The 22,259-nt window shown below is 43.3% G+C and overlaps 1 protein-coding gene across 1 annotated transcript in view; it reads left to right on the forward strand.

Annotated features, from left to right (window-relative positions):
* Nucleotides 1-439: 439 nt before the first annotated feature.
* LOC119652173 (nuclear receptor subfamily 2 group E member 1) overlaps nt 440-22,259 on the forward strand; it is a 37,245-nt gene continuing 15,425 nt past the window's right edge. The window contains exons 1-3 of the mRNA XM_038056118.1: nt 440-571; nt 14,231-14,311; nt 14,371-14,532. Of these exons, the coding sequence (XP_037912046.1) occupies nt 562-571; nt 14,231-14,311; nt 14,371-14,532 (253 nt within the window). The 5' untranslated portion in view covers nt 440-561. The remainder of the gene's footprint in view (nt 572-14,230; nt 14,312-14,370; nt 14,533-22,259) is intronic.

Here is a 22,259-nt window from a genome sequence, read left to right on the forward strand (position 1 = left end):
CAAAAGGAACTCTGCCCGTAAGTCTTATGACGTGCTGACAATCAAGAGAAAATAGAGGACAACGTGGGCGATAAGGAAGCACTACGTCCATCCCTTCAAGGTTGGGTGGGCTAATATAAATACGTGGGTGGTGCAATAATGGCGCCTTATGCCTTATAGAAGTTGCGGGAGTCAGTGACTATCACGTTACCAACGTCAGTACACAAGCCGCGTCATCTTTAGCATTTCGCTCGACTTCCAATTTCGACTTCGACTTCAAGGATTCAATTAGTCTCGAGATTGTGGTGAATGCAGTTGGCCATTAGGTGTTAGTCCAAATCGGGTTCTAGTGACAATAGTAAGGTAGTGAATGAAAATAACAGTAATTGTGAAGGATATGGGAATTGTTTCATGGAATCGATTTGATGAATTGTGATGTGGATTATGTGGATGAGAAATTCATAAACAAATACAAAGTGAAAGGACATTAGCCTTTGCTAAGAAGCAAATAGTGTTGTAGTTGGTGGTGTGTTGCTTTGAGGTTGCATCCTGGACACATACGGATTTAAATCTTTCCGGAAAATGGGAACTGGTAACGGACTTATTTCCATTTACTATATTAAAAATAGGCGCCTCTGGTATGTTTCCTGAAATATGAAATCTTAGCCCCAGTTGTGCTGCGAGAACCAGTAACTAGACTTTACAGACTCCTTGGATTGGGACTTAGATTCAGCAGTTTTTGATAAAACTTATTTTTCTTGCAGTGATCCATGACCAGGTATATATCTAAATGAGGTATACCCCATCTTAATTCATCTTCCTTTTTCCCTTGAAGAAATAGTTCTATCCTTTCGTTTTAAGGATTCATGGTGCCATTTTTGACACCTCTACGAGGACTTCGGTGTCTTAATACCGTGACAATGTTTGTTACCTTTTTTGCGGTCTTTGCTGATTGTTCCGGGTAGTTTCCAAAGGAGACGCAGATCTAACCTTAGAAGGATAAATATAGTGTTGACACAACTGTTCCAGCAGGCATTACCTGATAACTCAGCGATTTGTGGTAATCAAAAAGCCTTTATTTCATTGGTTGCGGCGATCTAACAACCTAGAGTTCCGTTTTTGTCTTTCGTGTGAAATATCCCACGTTATTAGAGGTTCCTTTGACATTCTTTTCATTAAATTGCCGTTTTCTGATCACTCCCCATTGATTACCGACGGTAGGCCTATCATTTGATCACTGGTTTGAGTCTTGATTGGGAAGGTTTTTAAGGACTTTATGTTGGAACAATTTTATTAATTTATTGCGGATTGAGTTACAAAGCTGAGCTCTTTCTGAACGTCTGTTTTCGGATTTTTTTGCAGGAAATAGAAGTATTAATCGAAATTCTATATTGAGCCACTACGAGGCTGTTTTGCCCATTTAGCTCATAGTGTTGATGTGAGTTCTCTGGGGCGCTCTGACAAAGTTGGTGTTGTGATTTTTAATCCGCAACCAAGGCATGTGAAATCGAGCTTGTTATAATTAGCCGGAAGTAAGGTTTTTTCGTTATAAGGTATATGTGTGTACATGCTTGCCATTGACCTCTAAATGCAGTATAGCGTTTCAACCACTACTCGATGAAATTTGTTGAAGCCTCCTCTAGGACTTCTCGAAAAGCTTGCATTCCTCCTTCACTACTTTACGCCATACGTTTCTGGTGCGTCCTAATAGTTTGTCAATCTGTATAATCAGCGATTATCGCTCTTTCTTATAATGTGACCGATCTACTGCCATTTTTGCCTACTAATCAACATGTCCGCTGGTATTTGGGCCGTTCTCTAACGAAATTTTTTACTTGAAATTGTCTTAGACGAGAATACTTCGATGATACGGCGCAGGCAAGTGTTGATGAAGGCTTCGAGCAGACGACTACTAGCCGTGACCACTTTTTACGAATTGCTTTGATATACCGGTATAGAAAGAACATTAGCAGGGTATCGTCTTAACTTGAAATTGGTATTGAAATAGCTGCATTTCCAGATCGTAGGCAAAATAGGGAAGCCCAATCCAGCACTATTAATGCGTTGGTGGATGTTGGGTTCGGTGCCGCAGTAGGCAGAAATAACGCTTCTTATATATATAGATTTATCGATGCCTTCCAAGGTCTGGCCATTAATTGAAGAAAACAGTGACCAGATAGGCAGGAAACTTCAGTAGCAAGGAATAATTCCATACGGAGACCGTCTAGTCCAGCCGAATTACCTCGGCAGAGCAACTTTACTTCTATCCGCATGCTATGATGGGAAGTCATTTCATCGACGACGTTTATTGTACCTTGTATTTACATTCCCTGTGCTAACCCTTCCCACCTACGAAGAATTTTTGATTTTGAATTTCAACACCTCCAGAAACTTCTTGGGCTGCACTCTCGATCTCTTCCTTTCCAACCTCCCCGAGTGCCACCTCTCTCTATTTCCTCGTCCATCCCCGTATGTCAAAATTGATGTTCACCACCCTTCACTTGAATTTGAAGCAGAGTTCCCTCGCTCAGATGCCAAAACTGCACGTAATTTTATTAAGTTCAACTTCCGAAAAACCAATTTTGACGGTCTTAACTCAGCGTTAGCGTCAATTAACTGGGATCACATATTATAAAACTCTACGTATGATCAAGCTCTTGGCACCTTTTATAATATCCTGTCTGATCTCCTCTCCTACTTGTCTTTCTTCTTACCTAACTTGGTTCACAGCTGAGGTTCTTAATAACATTCGCCTGAAACATGCATCGTAGACCAAGTTTCGCACTTCAAAGAATGACGCTGAGCTTGCCCATTACAGGACTATGTGCTCCATTGTTAAGTCGATGATTCAAATAGTGCTCTTGCCCGCAGTAGCTTGAAACCCTTTTGGTCTCACATTCGCTATTCCCGCCAACCACACCAAATCTTTGCCTTTTTCCATCAACTTTACTGATTCCGCTGCCAACTCCCCACAGCAATCTTCTTTGTTCTTTTTCTCTTTTGTGTTTACTCTCTCAACCACTGCATCCTCTGCGCTTCTTCTTGATCCAGACTGCTCCCAATCTCTCGCCATCTTTGGGAAGAGGCTCTTTTCATGCCTATCCTCAAGAGTGGACATCCTTCACTAGCTGCGAACTACTGTCCATCTCTCTTCTTTAGTTTTGTTTCAAAATTCCCCAAGAGGTTTGGTTTTGACCAACTTCGTTGCTAAATGCCTTAATTCACGAAAGGAGGTACTCGCTATTAATACCGATTTTGCCAAAACTTTTGATACCGTTGACCACAATATTTTCTTGTCGAAACTCCCTCTACTTAACTTCCTCCCTTTAATCATCTGTTGGGTTTCCTCCTACCGCTCATACCATTCTTGCAGAGCTTCTTTTCATGAACCCTCATCCTATTTCTTCTCTCCCTCCCTTAGTGTTCACCAAGGTCCCATACTTGGGCCCTTAGTATTGCCGATCATTGATAAAATCAATGATCTCCTCTCCATCCTTACCTGTCCGTGTTTGCTGAACGCTGATGACCTTAAATTATTTGCCTCAGTTTCATCTCCGCTGGACTGTACTCTCTTGCAGTCTAACGTTGATACTTTGTTCCGTTGATGCTCGGTTAACAAGCTGACACTGAATGTCAGCAAATGCCATTGTATGTGCCATTCACTTAAACCACTCCCGAAAATCCTTTCTCTACTCTCTTGGCAGATAATCCCTTTCACTACTGTTTTAAGACCTGGGTGTAATCTTTGACGACGAATTTTGTGGGTATCATCAATCGAGCATGGAATGTCTGGTTTTATCCTACGTTCCTACTCCGACTTTAACTCAATTCAGTCCTCCTTAATACTTTTAACTCTCTTGCCAGAAACATCCTTGATCATTGCTGTGTAGTCCCCCTTCTGAACCGTGACAAATGTGGCGCTCTTGAAGCTGTACAACATAAATTCACCCGGACCCTCTTTTAAAAAAAAAACCTTCTCCCAGTGGACTATCCGTCACGGCTCCGCACTCACAATCTCCCTTCCCTGCAACAACGCTGCATTTTCATTGATGTGTATACCTTTTTCAAACTCTGTAATTGCCTGATGGACTGTTCTGCCAACTTCGATATTATTTTTCGTATCGTCTTTCGTAGTATACGTAGTGTGAACATTTTTGGAGTATAATCAATGGGTGTTTGCCGTAATTCCAGCAAAAAGTTTACGGGATTCAAACCCAACATCGTTTTCGTCGCTAGTACTGACTTTTTTACGGCATACATTGATATTTCGGGAAAAATTTGATCCCTTCTTCAGTACCGGGTGTATACTTCAAGTACCCTTCGCGTAACTGAACATCTACTTTCACTCCCCGATTCCGAGGCTATGCCGATCCCACAACGCCGTTCAGCTTGGGTCCTTTGGCTCTGTCTCCTTCCTTAGCTTTAAATGTAAGTTAAGCCATTTGCTTGCTCCTATCTTTGAGGACAATATGTAACTGGAAATTTACTTTCTGTCTATTGTTTTTAATTAAGTAAATAAATAAATTATAAACAGTACCCCGGAGATACATGCAAATGCAAGTATTGAAAGGGGGCGCTGAGATATAGTCTGACAGGGGAGGGTCGATATGGGGACTACTATTCGATGGTGAAAGTAATAAATATATGGTTGCCATTTACCCCTTGGTGAGGTATAGCTCGTCAACTATACCTACGCGCTATCGTTCACAAATCTTCTTGAGCACCTCCCACGACTTTCCGAGACACACGCACTCTACTGCTCTGTTCCAAGTGCCCTTGGGGCGACCCGCTCGTCGGCCGTCTTGGGAGAGCGGATTCCTCTGCGTAGTCGTCAATGCAATTGTCGTCCCTCGTTAAAGTGTGACCTATCCACTGCCACATCCCTTTTCCGAGCACCGTGCCTACAAGTGGCAAGCATGTGCGCCAACAAAATTCTTCGTTTGAGATAGTATAAGGTCAGCGCACTCCGATGATACGACACAGACAGATATCTTCGGAAGCTTGAAGCTTTTAGGTAACAGTGGAGTTCACTTTCCATGTACTACTTCAATATAACAACATAGAGAGAGCACTAGCACAGAACGGTCTCAATTTGATCTTGGTGTTGTGATAACTACATTTCTAGATTTTAGACAGGGCAGGGAAAGCGAAGCTAGGGCTGTTAATGCGCCGGAAACATTCAGTTTGGTGCCACCGCCGGTGGAAATAACGCTTCCTAGATATACAAATTGAGCGACGCTTTCGATGCTTAGACCATTAATGCAGATAGCGAGGGTGCGATGACCCGTCGAGTAGAAAACCTTGGTTTTATTGGTGTTTATCTTCAGTCCAACTCTAATTGTCTCTCTTCCCAAATCCAGAGCCACCTGATCAAAGTCCATAACCCGGTGGGAGAGCAAACATAATGGATCAGCGTAGTTGAGGTATTTGAGGAAAGATGTCATCGTCCATTGAATTTCTGCACGTCCTCCAGACAAGGCATCGAAAGGTTTCTCAAAATTAATGAAGAGCTTGGTGCAGCGAAGATCTAAACTCTGCGCGCTCTTCCAAAATGATCCGTGGGATGTTCATGTGGCAGATGCAGGAGGATCCTGAGCGGGAATCAGCTTATCGCTGCGGATGAAGCTTTTGAGATGTTCTTTGATGCGTTCCAGGAACCTCAAAGAACCATAAATTAAAGCACGAATCCAACGAGATATATAAAGTGACATCTCCAGATTGTGAAAATTTCTATGTAGACAAACGAAAAGACTGGTTTCGGTATGCTGGGGAGAGCACGAGAGAGAAGATGAAGCCAGGAAAAAGAATTAGAAGAGCGCACCGCTGAAATCCATGATAGCACGGCACATCATAGAGGAAAGACATAACACCACATGGGCCAATGTAGAGGTCCTCAAGGAATGCGGGAACAGTAGAAAGTTGACCGCGCAAGACAGCTTGGCAATCCTAAGGGAATCAAAAGGGGGCAAATTAAACCACGACATGGGCAACGTGCATTCGAAACTTCTGAGAGAGGTGGCAAGTGAAACACCGTGCAATAATATTGTCACCCAAACCCCGATGTTTAATTAAGTTAAATTATCTTATAGCAATTAAGATCCCCAGAATAGAAGAAAAAATCTTACTTGATCAGGTACTGAGGAAGGGCAGAACTTGCGCTAGAAAAGAATTCCCTACAAGTCGTTCTAGATGCTCTATACCATCCTTAAGCTTCGCTGGGTAGATGCCATCAATGCCAGATGATTTGAAGTATTTGAAGGGCAATATAGCAGCACTCACTTTTCCATCGTAACCACCGCTCTGGTAGTGTTCTAATTCATTTTGCAACGCTTCCATGTTAAAAGGTCTGCAAAAACCGCCAATTCTATCCTTTCCACTTCTGTCATCTGTTCTCACGGATAGTGTACTTACCAAGCGCGTCTGTACAAATCCAACCCAGGAGTTCGTGAAAGTTCCATTCGGTTTTTCTACATGACCGACTCACCCCTTTTAAGGACTCCTCACAGTATGCTCCAATTGCTCCATTGCTTCGAACGTTCTACGAGCCTGTTATATTCACGCTGTAAATACGAGAAGTTTAACCAGTCTTGATTCTTATTGCTTTTATAACGATTCAAAAGTAGTCTGGTTGATTTCCCGAGTTTTTGCTGTTCTCGGTCCCACCATTGAACCGTTTTACCACTTTTTCTTCTGAAGGTAGAACAAGCCTCTCCAAGAACTCTAAACCTGAGCGATTCAGAATGTCCAATTGACTTTTTAAAACCAAAAGAGTGTCTGGTCGCCTAGGGAACGGCACTTTGTTGCCTGGAAAACTATTGAATTTTGTCCAATCCATTTTCCAAGGATTCCGTCTTTGTATTACAGACTGTTTGGCTTTAACAATCAGATCAGATCAGATTCTAGGTATTAGCGATGTGACAGTGAGACATTAGGGGCACACCTTACGTCCAGAATCATGAGATTAACTAAAGTTTTGGGGAACTGTATTCCTCAATAATTCAAAATCCGTTTCTGAATTTCTGGAGCTTCATTTATTTGAACTTCATTTATCTAACCAATACATCAATTATCACAGCTTGATCACAGCTCTCTATAACGAATTCTAAAACAAAAGTACTGATTGAAATTTGACAAGATAAAACTTAACTTGGCCTTCTCTGGCCGGCGGACGAGACTTGAGTTCCTGTGAGACAGTTGACAAAAAATGTCGTGATTGATATTTGTTCCCCACTCTCAGCTGAACCGCAGGTCACACCTGCGGCCGTCCCGATCTCGTGTCGCTTGGGCGGCCCCCTGCAGAATGTTGCTTACAACCGAAACAACTGTTCGCATCGGGACTAGCGTACTGCACCACTTCCGACGAAATTCTGGCAAAATCAGAAGCAAGGCTAACTCAAGTCCGTCTCCTCTCCCATGTGTGAAGCTGACGAAGGATGTCTCTCACGACCGAGTGATAGCATCCTTCAAAGTGACGTATCCCCGCGATCTCGATGCTATCGTCCAACCTTTCTTTTGACCACAAGGGGTCTTCATAAAGCCTTATCAGAGGACTAAGCTTCGATAAAATTTACAGCCCGCACCTGTCTCATTGAACTTAAGTGATTTTCACTACTTTAGATCATTTTATCAAAACATAAGGGGTCTAAGGACCAAGCTGTTGGGTTTGAAGCTGTCCGCCTTAACAGTCCAATATCACGTTATCTGCATTTCTGAAACCTGGTTGGATAGTGAGATTTTAAATTCCGGGGCTTCTCCAAGGTTACTGTGTCTTTCGTTGTGACATAGACTGCGCTGTGCTTGGCAAGACAACCGGGGGAGGTGCTCTAATAGCTGTTAAGTTCCCTCTCCGTGCCGAAATCATCTTTTCCTCCTCCTCCTTTACCTACGATTCAGTCACCATACTAGTTATTCTGCCAAATGTATGCCCCTTCATCATATCCCGTGTATATTTTCCTTGCCCCAGTCTCCCTTCTCTGTGGGAGGATTTCTTCGACAGACGTCCTGCTCTCGAGTGTGATGCTCTAATTCCCCGTCTCCATTCCCCTGTCACGCGCAAGACTACTAAGTATAACTTTCGTAAGGGTAACTTCGAAGGTTTGAACTCAGCCCTGGCGACAGTCAACTGGGTTCCCCTCCTCTCTCCAGTAACGTGTGACCAAGTATTCAACACCTTTTGTACAACTTTATTTGATCTTCGTTTCTGTTACGTTCCCTCCTCGTTTAAGTGCTTACGCTCTTATCCTGTCTTGTTCACCTCTGTAGTCCACAGAATTTTTTGTCAAAAACACACTGCGAGGAAGAAGTTACTGTCCTGTCCTGGTCAAATCATTAATGCATAAGTCCAGAAACGAATATCCGACCAGTGTTGAAGACTCACTAAAGCGCAGAAACACCAAACCTTCCAGATCATCCATTCGCAACTCCCGCTGTCCTGCCTAGCTATCCCCTACGTCCATTAAGTTATCTGGCTTCTCAGCTAACTCTCCCTAACTATCTTGTAATTTAGTCTGCTGCCAATTTTCCCCAGTCTATGGTCCCTCTCCTTCCTCCATTTTCCTCCCGCTAGTTTATGTAGCCTGCTCCGCATCGCCTACCATTTCCCTCCTTGCCGCTCTCCTTATCGAGTACCTCATTGTACCTCAAATTTGATGCTAATGTCGGATCTAGCTACGATTGGTCTTCCAAACCCCTTTTTGCTGAAAACTGATCAGTCCGTCTCCCTTCCTCTATCCCTTATTTTGAACAAAAGCCGCGAAGAGAATTATTTTCCGGGCTTGCGGAAAGAGACTCTCATCATCCGCATTCACAAAAGTGGCAATCGTACGCTTGCCGAGAATTACCGTTCCATTTCCCTCTTTTGATCCTGTTCCACAATCTTGGAGAGATATGTCAGCGGCTGGTTATCCGCCTACTATCGCCACCACGTCATCAACACGGCTTTGTTAAGTGTAGTCCACTGCCTCCAACTTGGTCGACTTTACCAACTTTGTTGCTAAATGTCTAAATTCACGGCGGGAAGTGCATGCTTTTTACACTGACTTTGTTAAAGCCTTCGACACTGTAAATCACAAGATAATTCAGTCCATGTCTATGTCCCTCATCCTGTTTGGTCTATGCCGATGATCTTAAACTGTTGTCCGCTATATCGTCGTCTATGGATTGTGTTTCCCTCAAATTAACCCAGACACTATGGTTCGTTGGTGCTCTGCTAATGGTTTAGCGCCAAACGTCAGAAACTATTACTCCCGCTACCCGCCCAAATCCTCACCCACTTCCTCTCCTACTCTCTTATTGATTATCATACCTAAATTCTACTCAAGACCTCAGAGTCACTTTCGACAATAAGCTCCGCTTCAACACCCACTGCCTCGAAGTCACCAATCGAGCAGCAAAATTGTCAGGCTTTATACTTCGCTCCTTCTCAAATTTTGACCGTATCCAACACTCCTTAGCTCTCGTAAATTCCCTCCTGTGGAGTACCCTTGGGTATTAATCCGTGATTTGGTCACCTTCACCTCTTCTTTAAGAAAAACTCGTGTGGACTACTTCTCCGGCCTTCACTTGCTGAATCTCCTTTTTTTACAACAGCGTAGATCCTATCTGGATTTATGCACGTTTTTTACTTTCCTCGGGTCTGTCAAACATTTTCAACATGCCCTTCGCGGACTTCGAAGTCTACTTCCTCGATTCCTAGACTTGGCTGAAGTTCCAACGCACAACAGTTTGGTCCTTTAAACACCTCTCCTTTAAATAGTTTTCAGCATAGGTTAGGATTATTGCTTTCTCCTCCTCCTGAGGGCAAAAAGTATATGTTTATTGCCCGTTAAATAAACGAATCGATCGACGCCTTCGATGCTTTGTCCATCAATGCAGATAGGAAGAGTACGATGACGCATCAGTCTGAGTAACTTAGTTTTGTTGGACTTTATACTCATTCCCATACTACTTGCTTTTCTTTCCAAATACAGAGGCGAGTGGCGTCTCCGAACCAGCTGTGATGGTGATCGCGGGAGTGATCCCCATTGCCCTCCTCGTCAACGTCTACGCACCCTTAGCGAGTGGCAACTTTCTTGGAAAAATGAGCCAAGGGGCAAGTGGACTGCGCGGCTCAGCGACAAATTAGACCCAGGGTTGAACAGAACGCACGGTGAGATTGATTACTTCCTTACCCAACATCTAAGTGGGCACGGAGGTTTTCAGTCTTACCTGCACAGGATTAGGAAGGCGCGATCTCCTGATTGTGTGTTCTGCGATGGAGTGGCGGACGACGCTGAACACACCTTTTTCTATTGCGAGAGGTGAGACAGCTTCCGCCAACAGCTTTATGCAGACGCACGGGAGCTCTCTCCAGACAACATTGTCAGAGAGATGCTGAAGAGCGCTGGCAGCTTGAATCGTATTGCGCATTACGTTCGGGCTCTTCTTATTACGAAGAAGATTGAACTCGACCGGCGGAGGGATCGGACGGTAAGGGGTTCCCTGAACTAACAACAACGCCCTTCCTCTCCTCCCCTCCCCTCCCGTTGGTGAAAGGAATTCCCTAACTTGAAGGCTCTCAAAGCCGGGAGAGCGGGAGGGCTAGGCCGAAGTAATGTGTCAAACCGTTCCAGGCTAGTTCTCTGATGACAGGGAGGTGTTTAGTTGGTAGTCCACCAGCGTGCTATTGCTATTATACCCTACTCCCAAAAAAAAAAAAAAAATAACCCAGTAAGACAGTGAGAGGGCAAACAGATGTCATCAGCATAGTCCAGGTGTCTAAGGAAAAATATCATAGTCCATTTATTTCGTGCACGGCCTCCGGAAAACGCACCATGAATAAAGACACTGATAACAAGAAGAAATAATATCGGTGACAAAATGAAACCCTGCCGGACTCCGTTCAAGTTCCTCTGAGATTTTACGCATGTGGGGTACATAACATTTTGCACCCTCGTCGCTCGTCACTTCGATAATGGCTATTACTTTCTGTGGAATACTCTCCTGCTTCTGTTTGCAGGGACAGTCCGTTTTTGTAAGTTATTGTGACTAGTCATTTCATTCGTAAGAGGCGGAAGTTCACCGGATGTGAACTGGCCAAGAACCATGGTGAAGCGTTCCTTCCACCTCTTCAACTGCTTGACATCGTGGTTGAGGAATGGACCGTATATAATAATCCTTTACGTCCTTCGATCCATTTCCATGACCTCACAGTCAATCAGATCTTGTGGTGCTCTTTCGGAACGGTGTCGACAACTTGAATAACCCTCGAAGAGAGGGCATTTTTGGTGGCTGTTCAATGCTCATCAATATTTTCAGGCGGGTTACTCAGTATATCTGCAGACTGGTTAGCAAGACAGTTCTTCAACGACAGCTGGATCATACAAGCGGTCGATGTCGAACTTTCCAACCCTGCGAGAAATGGAGGACGTAACAAGCAAGAGAACATACGCCAGAATAAGATGGTAATCTCTTTCAAGGCCCATGTCAACGCTCCTCTTGCAACGCACATCCAGGAAATAACTGCTAAATCTGCTGCTAATCGCAAAGTAGTCGATCTGATTGCTCGTATGGTGTCAGTCAGTTGAAACCCAACTGACCTTAGGGTAAACGAGACGGTGGAAGCTACAGGAATTCGCAAGTCTTCCACCATTATCGTTACGGTCGCCAAGACAATGTTTTCCCATCACATGTCCGGGGATGGTGTTATCAGAGTCCATCTCGGCATTCAGATTATCTATCACGATCATAATGCTACTTTTAGGAAGCCTCTCACGAACTGCGTATAATTGCTCAAAGAAAGTATTCCTCTCCATTATATCGGACGTCTCCATTGCTATATAGCACTATACAATTGTGACGATCTTTAACCTGGACCAAAATCAGAAACAGCCACTGGTAACAATCCGACACCAGCGTCTACTATTGCTTGACTTTCCAGAACACAAAAGCATGTTGCGCAAGAAGGAGTGGAGTACGCTCCAGAGGTATTAGAGAAAGCAACCCCCGTCTCCCAGGGCGATGATTGAGAAAAGCCTTGTGGAAATACTGGGAACGCATTCTTTTAGAATTATGGAAGGGATTTTGTCTTAACCGATGGAATTCTTGTTTTTCGTTTGTTCTACAGTATAGAGTGCTTTCGAAGCGTTGACCGCGATTATGAAGGGTGCACCGCTGAGCTTGAGAAAGTGGTTGGTAAGTTTTATGATAGAATTAAGGTTTCTTGGATGGTTTTGCCTAGACGCGGAGAAGTTTTCCCGATTTCTTTGAAAAGTTTCAGGGTTCACTTCGATGATGGGAAGACGTGTGTGAAGGTGTTTGTCATAATGGGTCAAACATCTTTCACAGATTGACCTGTCAAGGGTATGGATTTCGTTACGGAGAGGAGAGAACTGCTGGGACCATCTATTTCTAAATAGTTTCCTCCTTATGGTTTCTTTATATTGGATATCACAACGAATATCATTACGGAGAGAAATTAGGTTTCGGTAGTTAGGGGAATAAGAGGGGATCGGTTCGGTGCGTATTGTTGAAACTCTCTGGGGTATTGCCAAAATGTATGGTATCGTTGGAAATTTTTTTGGAAGGGCAAAGGAGATCGGAGGATTTAGTTGATTTATTTTCAATTCGCTTTCTGGAAGTGTAGGACTTTGGATGGAGTAGAACGCATGGCTTTGTCGGAGAGTATCATATCCAAGGCCATGATATAACGTTAAGGTTTCCACGTACTATTATGAGGCTTGCTTTGACAAGTGATATCGCTTGAGAGGTGCAGAAGGAAAGAATTTGATGGATGTCATGGAGATCTAAAGATTGTTCAGAACAGTAGACATCAGGAACGAAAGAGTAAGGATGATTGGGTTTCGAAAGAAATCCAGTTAAAATTATTGGAAGGTGGAAACAGTTGGTTGGATGCGAATTTAACATAAATGAGGACGCCGTATCCCCTTAGGTGGCACAACCTTGGGATTGAATTTTGTTGGGTCAGTTCGGGAAAAGTTAAAATTTGGGAAGTTCTGCCTATATTGATAGTGAAGCCTAGTTTCACACAGGGAGTTTCTGCTAGCCAATAAGTAGCACGATGATCTTAACGTCAATTGTAGAACGTTAGGATACCAACCGTCTTGTTGAACAGCAAGCAGCGTACATTAAAGGCGGACGTGAATATTGGAGCTACTATAGGTTCGATGAGTCTGGATTCTATTTTACATATAATAGCGTAACGATCTGTACTCCTTAAGGCACACATCGAGCGGTGGTTTACTTACCCTTTGCAGTATCTTTCTGGCAATTTTATGTTTGGCTACAATTTTTGAAGTGTTCCATATTTAAGGGTAAGGGTGTGTGCTGGAAAATAATTTGGAAATAAATCCTTTTATTTTAATAATTTAAGGCATATGCTTCCTGTTATCCGTTATTTATTTTTGATTTTTGAATGGTTTAAAACCATTCAAGTGTTGTTTATACAAGTGCTGTTTTATCATCGGCACAACCCCGAAAATAAACATTTCATTACACACTTGAACACGAGCGCCGGCGCTGACCCTTGCTAACATCGTATATGAGCCTTACGATATGAGGCCTACCTAAATCCGTCCTGCTTTCCATTCCCCTAATAAAAACTCGTATCGTTTGCATTGAGAATCCTTTCTGCATTAGGCATGCGGCGGGCAACCCCACCGTAAGCCACTTAGAAAGTAGTCGATAAGGATTTCCACTCCACCCACCCAATGTCATTCGACTCCTAATTTCTCTACGTAATCCGGGATAATTTCAATTAAATCCGTTCCTAGCCCAACTAATTTTCTTCACGTCAACGCTGTGCTAAGCAGTAGCTTTTTTCAATAATAGGATTCTGTGTATTCGCATCCTTTTTTGTATGCTTGAGTGGTTGCTTGTTCTACTGACACGTAGCAAGCGGCCGGGGATACCCCTTGCATTTATTTTCACAACATATACACCTATAAATGACTACGACGAAAAATGATACAAACGTCCTGGGCGCAAAAAATAAAGGGTTCAACTCCTGGGAAAATTAGCAATAGGCAACAATTAAAGAAAAATCTCGTAAAAAGGATTTTCTTGTTTTTGGATATGGCACGTCTTCACCTAGATACTGCGCCTATTGTGCGGATCCTTTCGTTTTTTTCGTTATGGCATTTTGAAGTTTTTCTTTGGAAAGATTATTTCCCCGGAAAGTGGTGCAGGAAGCGTTTAGTCAGTTTGTTTGCTAATGATTTTTGACGCTTTCATTTGTTTTTCGTTTTTATTTCAGGAGACCGTCTATTGGACATACCATGCAAAGTCTGCGGGGATCGAAGTTCCGGAAAACATTATGGGATTTATAGCTGTGATGGTAAGATTAAGGAAGTAATGGTTTGGAGGCATCGAAATTAATGCAAGAGTAATTTCTAGGCTGCTCCGGATTTTTTAAGAGGAGCATACACAGGAACAGGATATATACGTGTAAAGCAACTGGAGATATGAAAGGACGATGTCCAGTGGATAAGACGCATCGAAATCAATGCCGTGCCTGCCGATTATCAAAATGTTTCCAGTCTGCGATGAATAAGGATGGTGAGTAGCGAGAAGGTCCTGATAGAAGTTATTAATTCAAGAAGCGTTTTTATCTGAAAGTGAACGTTTTCTGGAAGTAAATCTCAGCGTTTACTCTTTAATTGAGTTAAATCAAACCACAATTGTTCAATCAAGACCAGATAAGAGACACATTTCTTCCCAAAATTAAATATTCAAATGAAATTCAGACAACAGAAACCAAGAATAACACCCAACTTGCGCCTGGGGCTGCCGGTAATACTTTCCTACCTTTCATCCAGAAAACCTGCCTAATACCTTAAAAACTTAACCTTCTTGGTATAATTTACACCAAACACCACAAATTCCGAAATCCTGAATATTAAATGATTTGCATAAACACCATGTAATGAATCCAGGAGCTCCAAGCTCTGCCTATTGGAATGTAAAGGATACAAGAGAATGTTGCGAAGTCTTCTGGAATGGGATTACATTATGCTCGAATTCTAGCTACATTTTGGGACTTCTCTCTAGGGGAGTCCACTAATCGAACCTGGGAGCTTTGATGTGCTTCTCTAGGTCCTTAAAGGCACGCAGTAACATTGCGAAATTCAAAGACTGTAGTCACTTCCTGCCAGCCATTTTGCCATCTCCCTCTCTAAGGTATCTCCATCAACTTGTAGAACGGAAAAACACAAGAACAAGGATAACAAAACAAGAACCCTTGTTGTTTGTCTGTGGAAATTCACACGCTCTTTTTACTTCCGAGGATTGTGTCACTTTAGCAGCATGACACCTAAAATCCTCTGTGGCATGTTGTTTCTTGGCAGTGGAATGAACATGACTATCAGGCTAACGTTAAAAATAAGTTTTCGGGAAGAAACAGGGGATGGTCGGTAGGAGATTGGGGCTAGTGAAAAATATTAGATGTCAACAGTTGAGAGAACTTTTCCGCTAAATTGGAATCGGTTTGAAAATTTAAGTAATGTGAAGTGAAACCATTTTTGTGGCCTGGAATAGGGATGGCAGCGGAGGATTGTTTTAGGAAAGGTGAGTGGCGTTCTTTGAAGAAGGCGAGGGACAAAAATATTACATAAAGATCCAAGTACAGGATTTATTAAAAAAAAACCCAAAAATAGAGGGGACAGTATCCTTTGACTGAAAGTTTGAATGATGAAATTTGGGGTAGTCTGCGTTTCTCTGGAGCTTTTTCTGACGTTTTATTCCGATATTAGTTTACACATTATGGTTTGTAGTAGATTTCAAGACTACTTTGGACATTTGTTCCAGTGTTGTTTAAGTTATTCTGCTTCATTTGATATTGGAAGTCATTCATCAAAAGTTGATAGAAACTTGGGCTCATTCTGCTTGGGTAGTGATTCCACACTGAATTCTACGTTGCCGCTCAGCAGACTCAAGCTGAGGTCAAGAAAATTAACGAAGCTTAAACTGAGTCATTCGGAGGGCGAATTCAAAATATTGACCGGCAAAAACCACCCGATGTCTCCCCACCCGAAATAATCATGTCCCAGTAGGAATCACAGCCAATCGTCATAATGGGCAATGAGTCCGCATCGCCACGGAACCCCGCCGAAACTAAAAATGGATCCAAAATGGTCGAGAACGAGCAAAACTTTAGTTAAGGAGCAGAACTGGCGCCTCATAAGAAACCTCGAGAATGAGTATAATGATACTTGAAGGCCAAGCTCGAGCAGTTAGAATAGTTGTGGGCAACCTTCAGTGCAGCTAACTCAGAGCTGAAACCTAATGCGAAAATCTATCCGTTTCATCCATACGTGGTAAGACAGTATTTCGCTAAGGTCGGTACGAAATACACCATGGAGAAGCAGAATATCCAACGACTTTTGAGAGTCTGAAAAATGACATCAAACGTGCCATGAATTTAGCAGCATCATCAGACGAACCTTCTGACCTTCAACGCATCAGGCGACAAGGAGTTGCTACATAGTAGTTAGTACAACTCATCGATGGGATTAACAGCCTTGAAGTCGGCTATCCTCGACAATTTTATGGGGTCAAATTGTGCACTCTCTATCGATCCTGGGATGAGACTGGGAGGCTCCATTAAGATATCCTTACATTCTAAGCAGATATTTAAATATCGAAGATGTGATCCAAGAAGCAATTATCTTTATCAATCAGTGCTTGGAAAAAACACAGGCACCTGTCAGGTTACCAAAGATCGCTATACCCAAGTTCCGTAGTGATTACTTAAACGGGAAACAATTCCACGACTTATTCAAACAAATGATCCACGATCCACTTGGAAATTCACTGAAGATGTGGTATTTGAAAACCACTTCAGACGGTATAGGACCCAATTTCGAACTACGACAGCCGTTCAGCAAGCATACTGGGTAGTGGTCTCAGTAAAAGCGGCGGCACTCAAACAGGCATCATTAGTTCGTGCTAAACCAATCCCAGGTCAGGCTGAGGCGACTAACCATTCAGCGACGTATTCCTCAGCAATACAACCGTTAGCGGCTAAAAGCAAAGAAGTAGGTCGACGAATTCCACTAATCGTTGTTTGAAACAAATCAAACAAAATATCGTACGATAATTGCTTTACTAAGATGTTTGGTAATTCCTATCGAATCATTATCGAAACCACCGGAGACTATTTTACAGTAAAGAAAATCCTGGTGGAGGACAATAGCATAATTTCCACTTGCACCCTTCCCTGCGAAAGGATAACCAGTCTTATCTCCCCTTTTCCTCGGCTTAAGAAATCGCTGAAGAACTGAAGACGTACCGAGCTTTGAGTGCCATTAGCGTCAAGCCTTCCGTCAAGACCTGGGTAAAAACAATGGATAGTTGGACTTTTGGCTGGTTTCCTTAGACTCGATGTTCTCACTATCGGCTTCGAAGAAATTAAAAATAAGTAGGTATCGCAATCTAAGAATTGCCGCTTAGTCTACCGCTGTGTCAAGTGCAACCGGGCGATTGCTCCAAGACAACAGAGCAGGCACCAAATTGCGTAATTGTAGGAGCAACGACTACCCTTAAAACTGCCGAAACTGCCTAACTTTCGCTAGGATTGTGACGCGGAGAAATTTTCAAAAGCAAGAACCGTCCCTGATCTTCTCGAATTCGCCAAGAAACGGCAAAAATTCCTGCGGATGTTCAACGCGATGGATGGTATCCTGGCTTTCATTGATGGAAATCAGGATCATTGGGTTGAACATCAACTCCATCATCAGCCAAGTTCGCAGACCCGAGTTTGATTTATTTCTTGAAAAACACAAGTCCCGCATAGTGTGTTAAACCAGGTTGCATTATAGGTATAAACCCAGCTTTTATATCTAACACCTTTTTTTCACTCACATTCCAATTCTCACTCCATCAGTCGATGCTCCCATTTACTGTTCCGACCATTCCCTCAATCCCCCACGATTTCTTATGAATTCATTCCTTACCTCCCTATCAAAAGTACAAGGTAAAGTTTGAAACCTAATAATGTGGTGGAGATCCCAACGGCAGGCATCATCCTTGGTTTGATGCACGGTTTAACCAGAATGACGCAATGCTCAATTGTTTTCTAATAAACGCTCATCCAAGCATATTATCACTCGTATTTAGACCACTTCATCATTAGAAGCAGCATTACTGTTAACCGGCAATCTAATTTCCATCCTTTCCTGGAAACCGTCCCCCGGCAACATCCTGATGGAGCCTTCGGTCCTGTCCACCTTCAGTTCCTGTATACGCGAAATCGTTGAAATAAGCGTGAACCAAGCCGGATTTGTCATTATGAATGTGGGGGGGACAAATTGCGAGAGAGGTGTCTTCGATGGTATAGTCCCATAATTCGCGCTAACGAGAATTCACTTGCCAAGATTGGTCTGAACATCGAAGTCGATGGTAAACGACCAAAAGGCAGCCCGAAACAACGGTGGCTTGATACGCTGGATGGGGATTTAAAAGCCTCAAGATTGCATCCATATCAGGCATTTGATAGAGCCAAATGGCGAAACCGATCACGTCGAGTCGACCCCGCTTGTGAATGGGACAAAGGCTGAAGAAAAAGAAGAAGCTGATAAGTAACCAGGTCTTTCAGTTCAGACTTGATCCACTCCTGCTCCCATCAAACAGCATGGTATTTAACGTTACCATCCACAACAGAAACAGGTCGTCAGTATACTGAAGTAATTCAGCAAGTATGTAATGAACTGATTCCAGCTCGTCTCCTCAACTACCGCAATATTCGTTCTTTCCCCAATGATATCTGTGATGATATCAAATACAAAAAGATACTTTCCGCAGTCCTCTCACCTCATTGGAGAAATCGACAACCTTGACAGGTGAATCCACCAACGAATTTTACTCCTATCTATTGGCTACCAGAAGCACCTCTACAGCATCAAATTAGCTTGGCAAAACAACTTCACGCTCCAATCTTACTTCGAACCATTCCCCAGCCCCAAAAAAGTAAAACCCTTTCTACAAGTAAACCATTGCACCCTGAATATCCGGGACCAATATTTGAAAATCGAGGTCAGCGGATAAATTTTCCAACTACTCGTACAATCAACCTCATCTTTTGACCACATCCAATTCACACCAAACCGCTTCATCCCACCCCCCTCCATCCAGACACACCTCAATCCCCTTATTGCCCAGGTCATGTAGATTGAGAACTTTAAAGAGAATGTTCTTCGTACTCTCCTATTCCCTCAGCTCCTCTTATCCCTACAATCCCGAAAGCCGCCCTTCGACCCCGAAGGTAGAGTAGTTTTCTACACTGGTAATTACTTCTAGTTTATAAAACATACCCATTTTCAGCATCAATTCCAAGCCCTTAATCCTCAAACCCGTCCTGCATGTATTCTACCCTATAACCTGTCCCTAATCATAGCCTACCCCACATTTTGTTCAAATGTCAACGAGTAGAGGTTTTTTACTTTTCTTCCAAAAAAGAAGAAGGTTATGAGGTTTCCTATCTGTCTTCCCTCTTTCATCCATAAATCTTGGTGCATTCGATACAGTCGAGAGACTCGTTGAATCCGAGGAGATGCAAATATTGGGTTGGGGAAAAAGTAATGCGGTATTTGTGATCGAATTTTAACGCTTTATTTAAAGAGATGGTAATCACTGGTCCGGACTATACGGTGGGTGCAATTGGAGATCCCATCTGAGCTCCCGTCGCTTCTGGCGGGACTCCATCTTTGACGCGCTATAACTTGAGACTGAAACGTACGATCATAAAACTGTCAGAGACAAGATTGTCGTCTTCAAATCGCCGTATAGTACGAGTATGACTCGATGCAATAAGTACAACATAAGATATGATTAAGTATCGCCATCTATTGACAAAATACGACATTACTTTTTCCCCAACCTTATATTTCCTATGATCGCCTTGTCCCCTAAGGAACTATGTCAGGTGATGGTCCAGTTCTCCATGTTTTCGATCAACTCTTCTCTCAATACACGGGACCAATATATCAGTTAGTACCTTTTATTAGAATTATTCCACCGTTGCTGCCATTTGCTGGAGAGCTCCTTTCTAGTGGTGTTTCTGAAATCAGCATTTACTTTGGACGAATTCGTCCCTTCTCTGGTTGAGACGATTTGTTTCATTTGCCAGATCTACAATCGTCTTACGCACGAATATGTCAAGTATTCCACTACAAATCATGTTCCGTATCAGGGACTTTGGCACGAAACCTTCCAGCCGGTTGTTTGCTCCATGCCAGAGTAGCTCCTCGATTAACCAAGGTTGGTAGTCAGGAATACTCAGTTCACAGTTCCAACCACAGTTGGTTGACAGCTAAAGGTGTCTATTTTCTGTAGGAATCTTTTCTTTGGTCAGGATGACCACTTTGGTTTTTTCCAGAGTTGGAAAGTCCGTGCTCAGCTATCCTTTTCCTGAAAAGCAAAGTTGCGTTTCCTCGTATGCACTGGGTTTGTTCCAGGTAACATGTTGCGATTAGTGACGGATCTACGAATCCGGCCAGGTGCGATTCATCGGACATCTTGAGTCGTAACAGATCATCATATGAGGCGCTTCGACAGTGATAGGTGCTTTTATTCTCTCGCTAATAGTGTCGACACAATTATGTGGCTCATTTCTCAGACTTGAAAATATTGAGAGGGGCTGTTTACCACTTCGAAGGAAATATAATGTTGAGAACTGGTATTGCGATCTTTAGCACTTTCTATTGTTACACCACTGACACTAAGGACTTCAGGCCAAATGTCACGTCGAGAATAGTGCCCTTGAAGTGGCATGTAGCGGATTGTTGGAATGCTACCGGTATTAATGAAGATGCATATTTCGCGAGAATCTGGTTGAAATGTGCTCCACTCAGAGACTTCGGTGCGAAAGTATACTTCAACTGGTGCCCTTCGTTTCGTATTTCGGATCTCTCCAATAATGCATGTACCAAAAAAGTGAGAGTAACTTGCTCTCCATCTGGTTTGGAGCCTTTCTCCACTATCGTAGTATCACCCATCCCCTCCGACATGCCGTTTTCTTTCAAGGCGGTTTCTTTCAAGACGCTCTCTACCCTAACCCTTCGAATATCCTGGGCAGTGGGTTTGCTTCCCTGCTGGATCCAATGCTTTCAGCCTCTATGGCTTCCAAGATTCCTTTGGGGAACTCGGTAGGTTTTCCATCTGATGTCTCCTCCGAAGTGTCTTTCCTTGGTCTTCCCTCTGCAAGTGCACATATATGATGCTACATCTGTAGCTGATATGGCAGTTTCGACATTTGATTGCCTTCAGACATCTACTCCGATTATCAGGAGTTTACTATTCTCCTCCCCTTTGCTTCTGAGGACTTTCCATAATCGTGTATGGAGATCATAGCTCTGAGCAATTAGGAGGTCCATAAGGTCCTCCGTTTTTAGTGCTGTGGTACACTGTCACCATGTGTGCCACTGGTATATCGTCCCCAGCATATGTCGGCACTTCAGCTTCTTCCTAGCCTAGAAATTTAGGGATTATAGCCATAAGCCTTTCCGCAGTGGCCTTCGTGGCGTAATCCACCAGTATATTGACTGGTCGAAAGTGTATCCCAGTAAATACAAGTTTCTCATTCTATTCCTTGCATATCTGCCTGACGACAAAGTTTTCGATAGTTTCGTGCTCTTCACAAGTGAGTTTTTGCTCCGGTAAAGTTTTTGGTAGTATGACTACTCGAATGCTCTTGACCGCACTGCTGGCTCCTACCTTCACCTCTGACCTACCCGGCATTTCTGGTCTCCGTACCTGCGCCATTGAAGCCTGTCTCCTTCTTGGTATACTGACCTCCGACGTGCTTTTGCTTGTCCCTTTTGAGCAGTGGTCTTTGTTGGTTGTAGCTTTCGCAGTGGGCCAATGTTGATCTTGGTTCCGCTGCTTGACGCCATAACTTCCCCTTTTTTGGGTGTAATCACTTGGATCTCAGTGTTTCGGTGGATGTGCTTCCGCCTCGTTGGCTAGTTTGTGTGCGGTGCGGGCTCCCGCTCGTCTGTGCTCACCGCCGTGTTATGCTTTGTAGCACGGTAACGTCAAACTGACTCACTGAAACTCCGTTTGAATACAGACGGTTATCCTCGACTGCGGATAGTTTGCAGTGGTATGGATGACATCCCAGATTGAGGGAGACGTTTTTCGACAAAAGACAGTAGTAATAGTAGGGTCATCTCATATAGGATGTGGCTATCACCACCCACTCACGGTCTTGGTAAACAAGAGTTTTGGCTCTTACAGGGTCACATATCACCCGCGAAGGGAAACATATCACTCTCTGAGGGAGACAGGTT

The sequence above is a fragment of the Hermetia illucens genome, chromosome 3, assembly GCF_905115235.1.
Source record: "Hermetia illucens chromosome 3, iHerIll2.2.curated.20191125, whole genome shotgun sequence".
Classification (NCBI taxonomy): domain Eukaryota; kingdom Metazoa; phylum Arthropoda; class Insecta; order Diptera; family Stratiomyidae; genus Hermetia; species Hermetia illucens.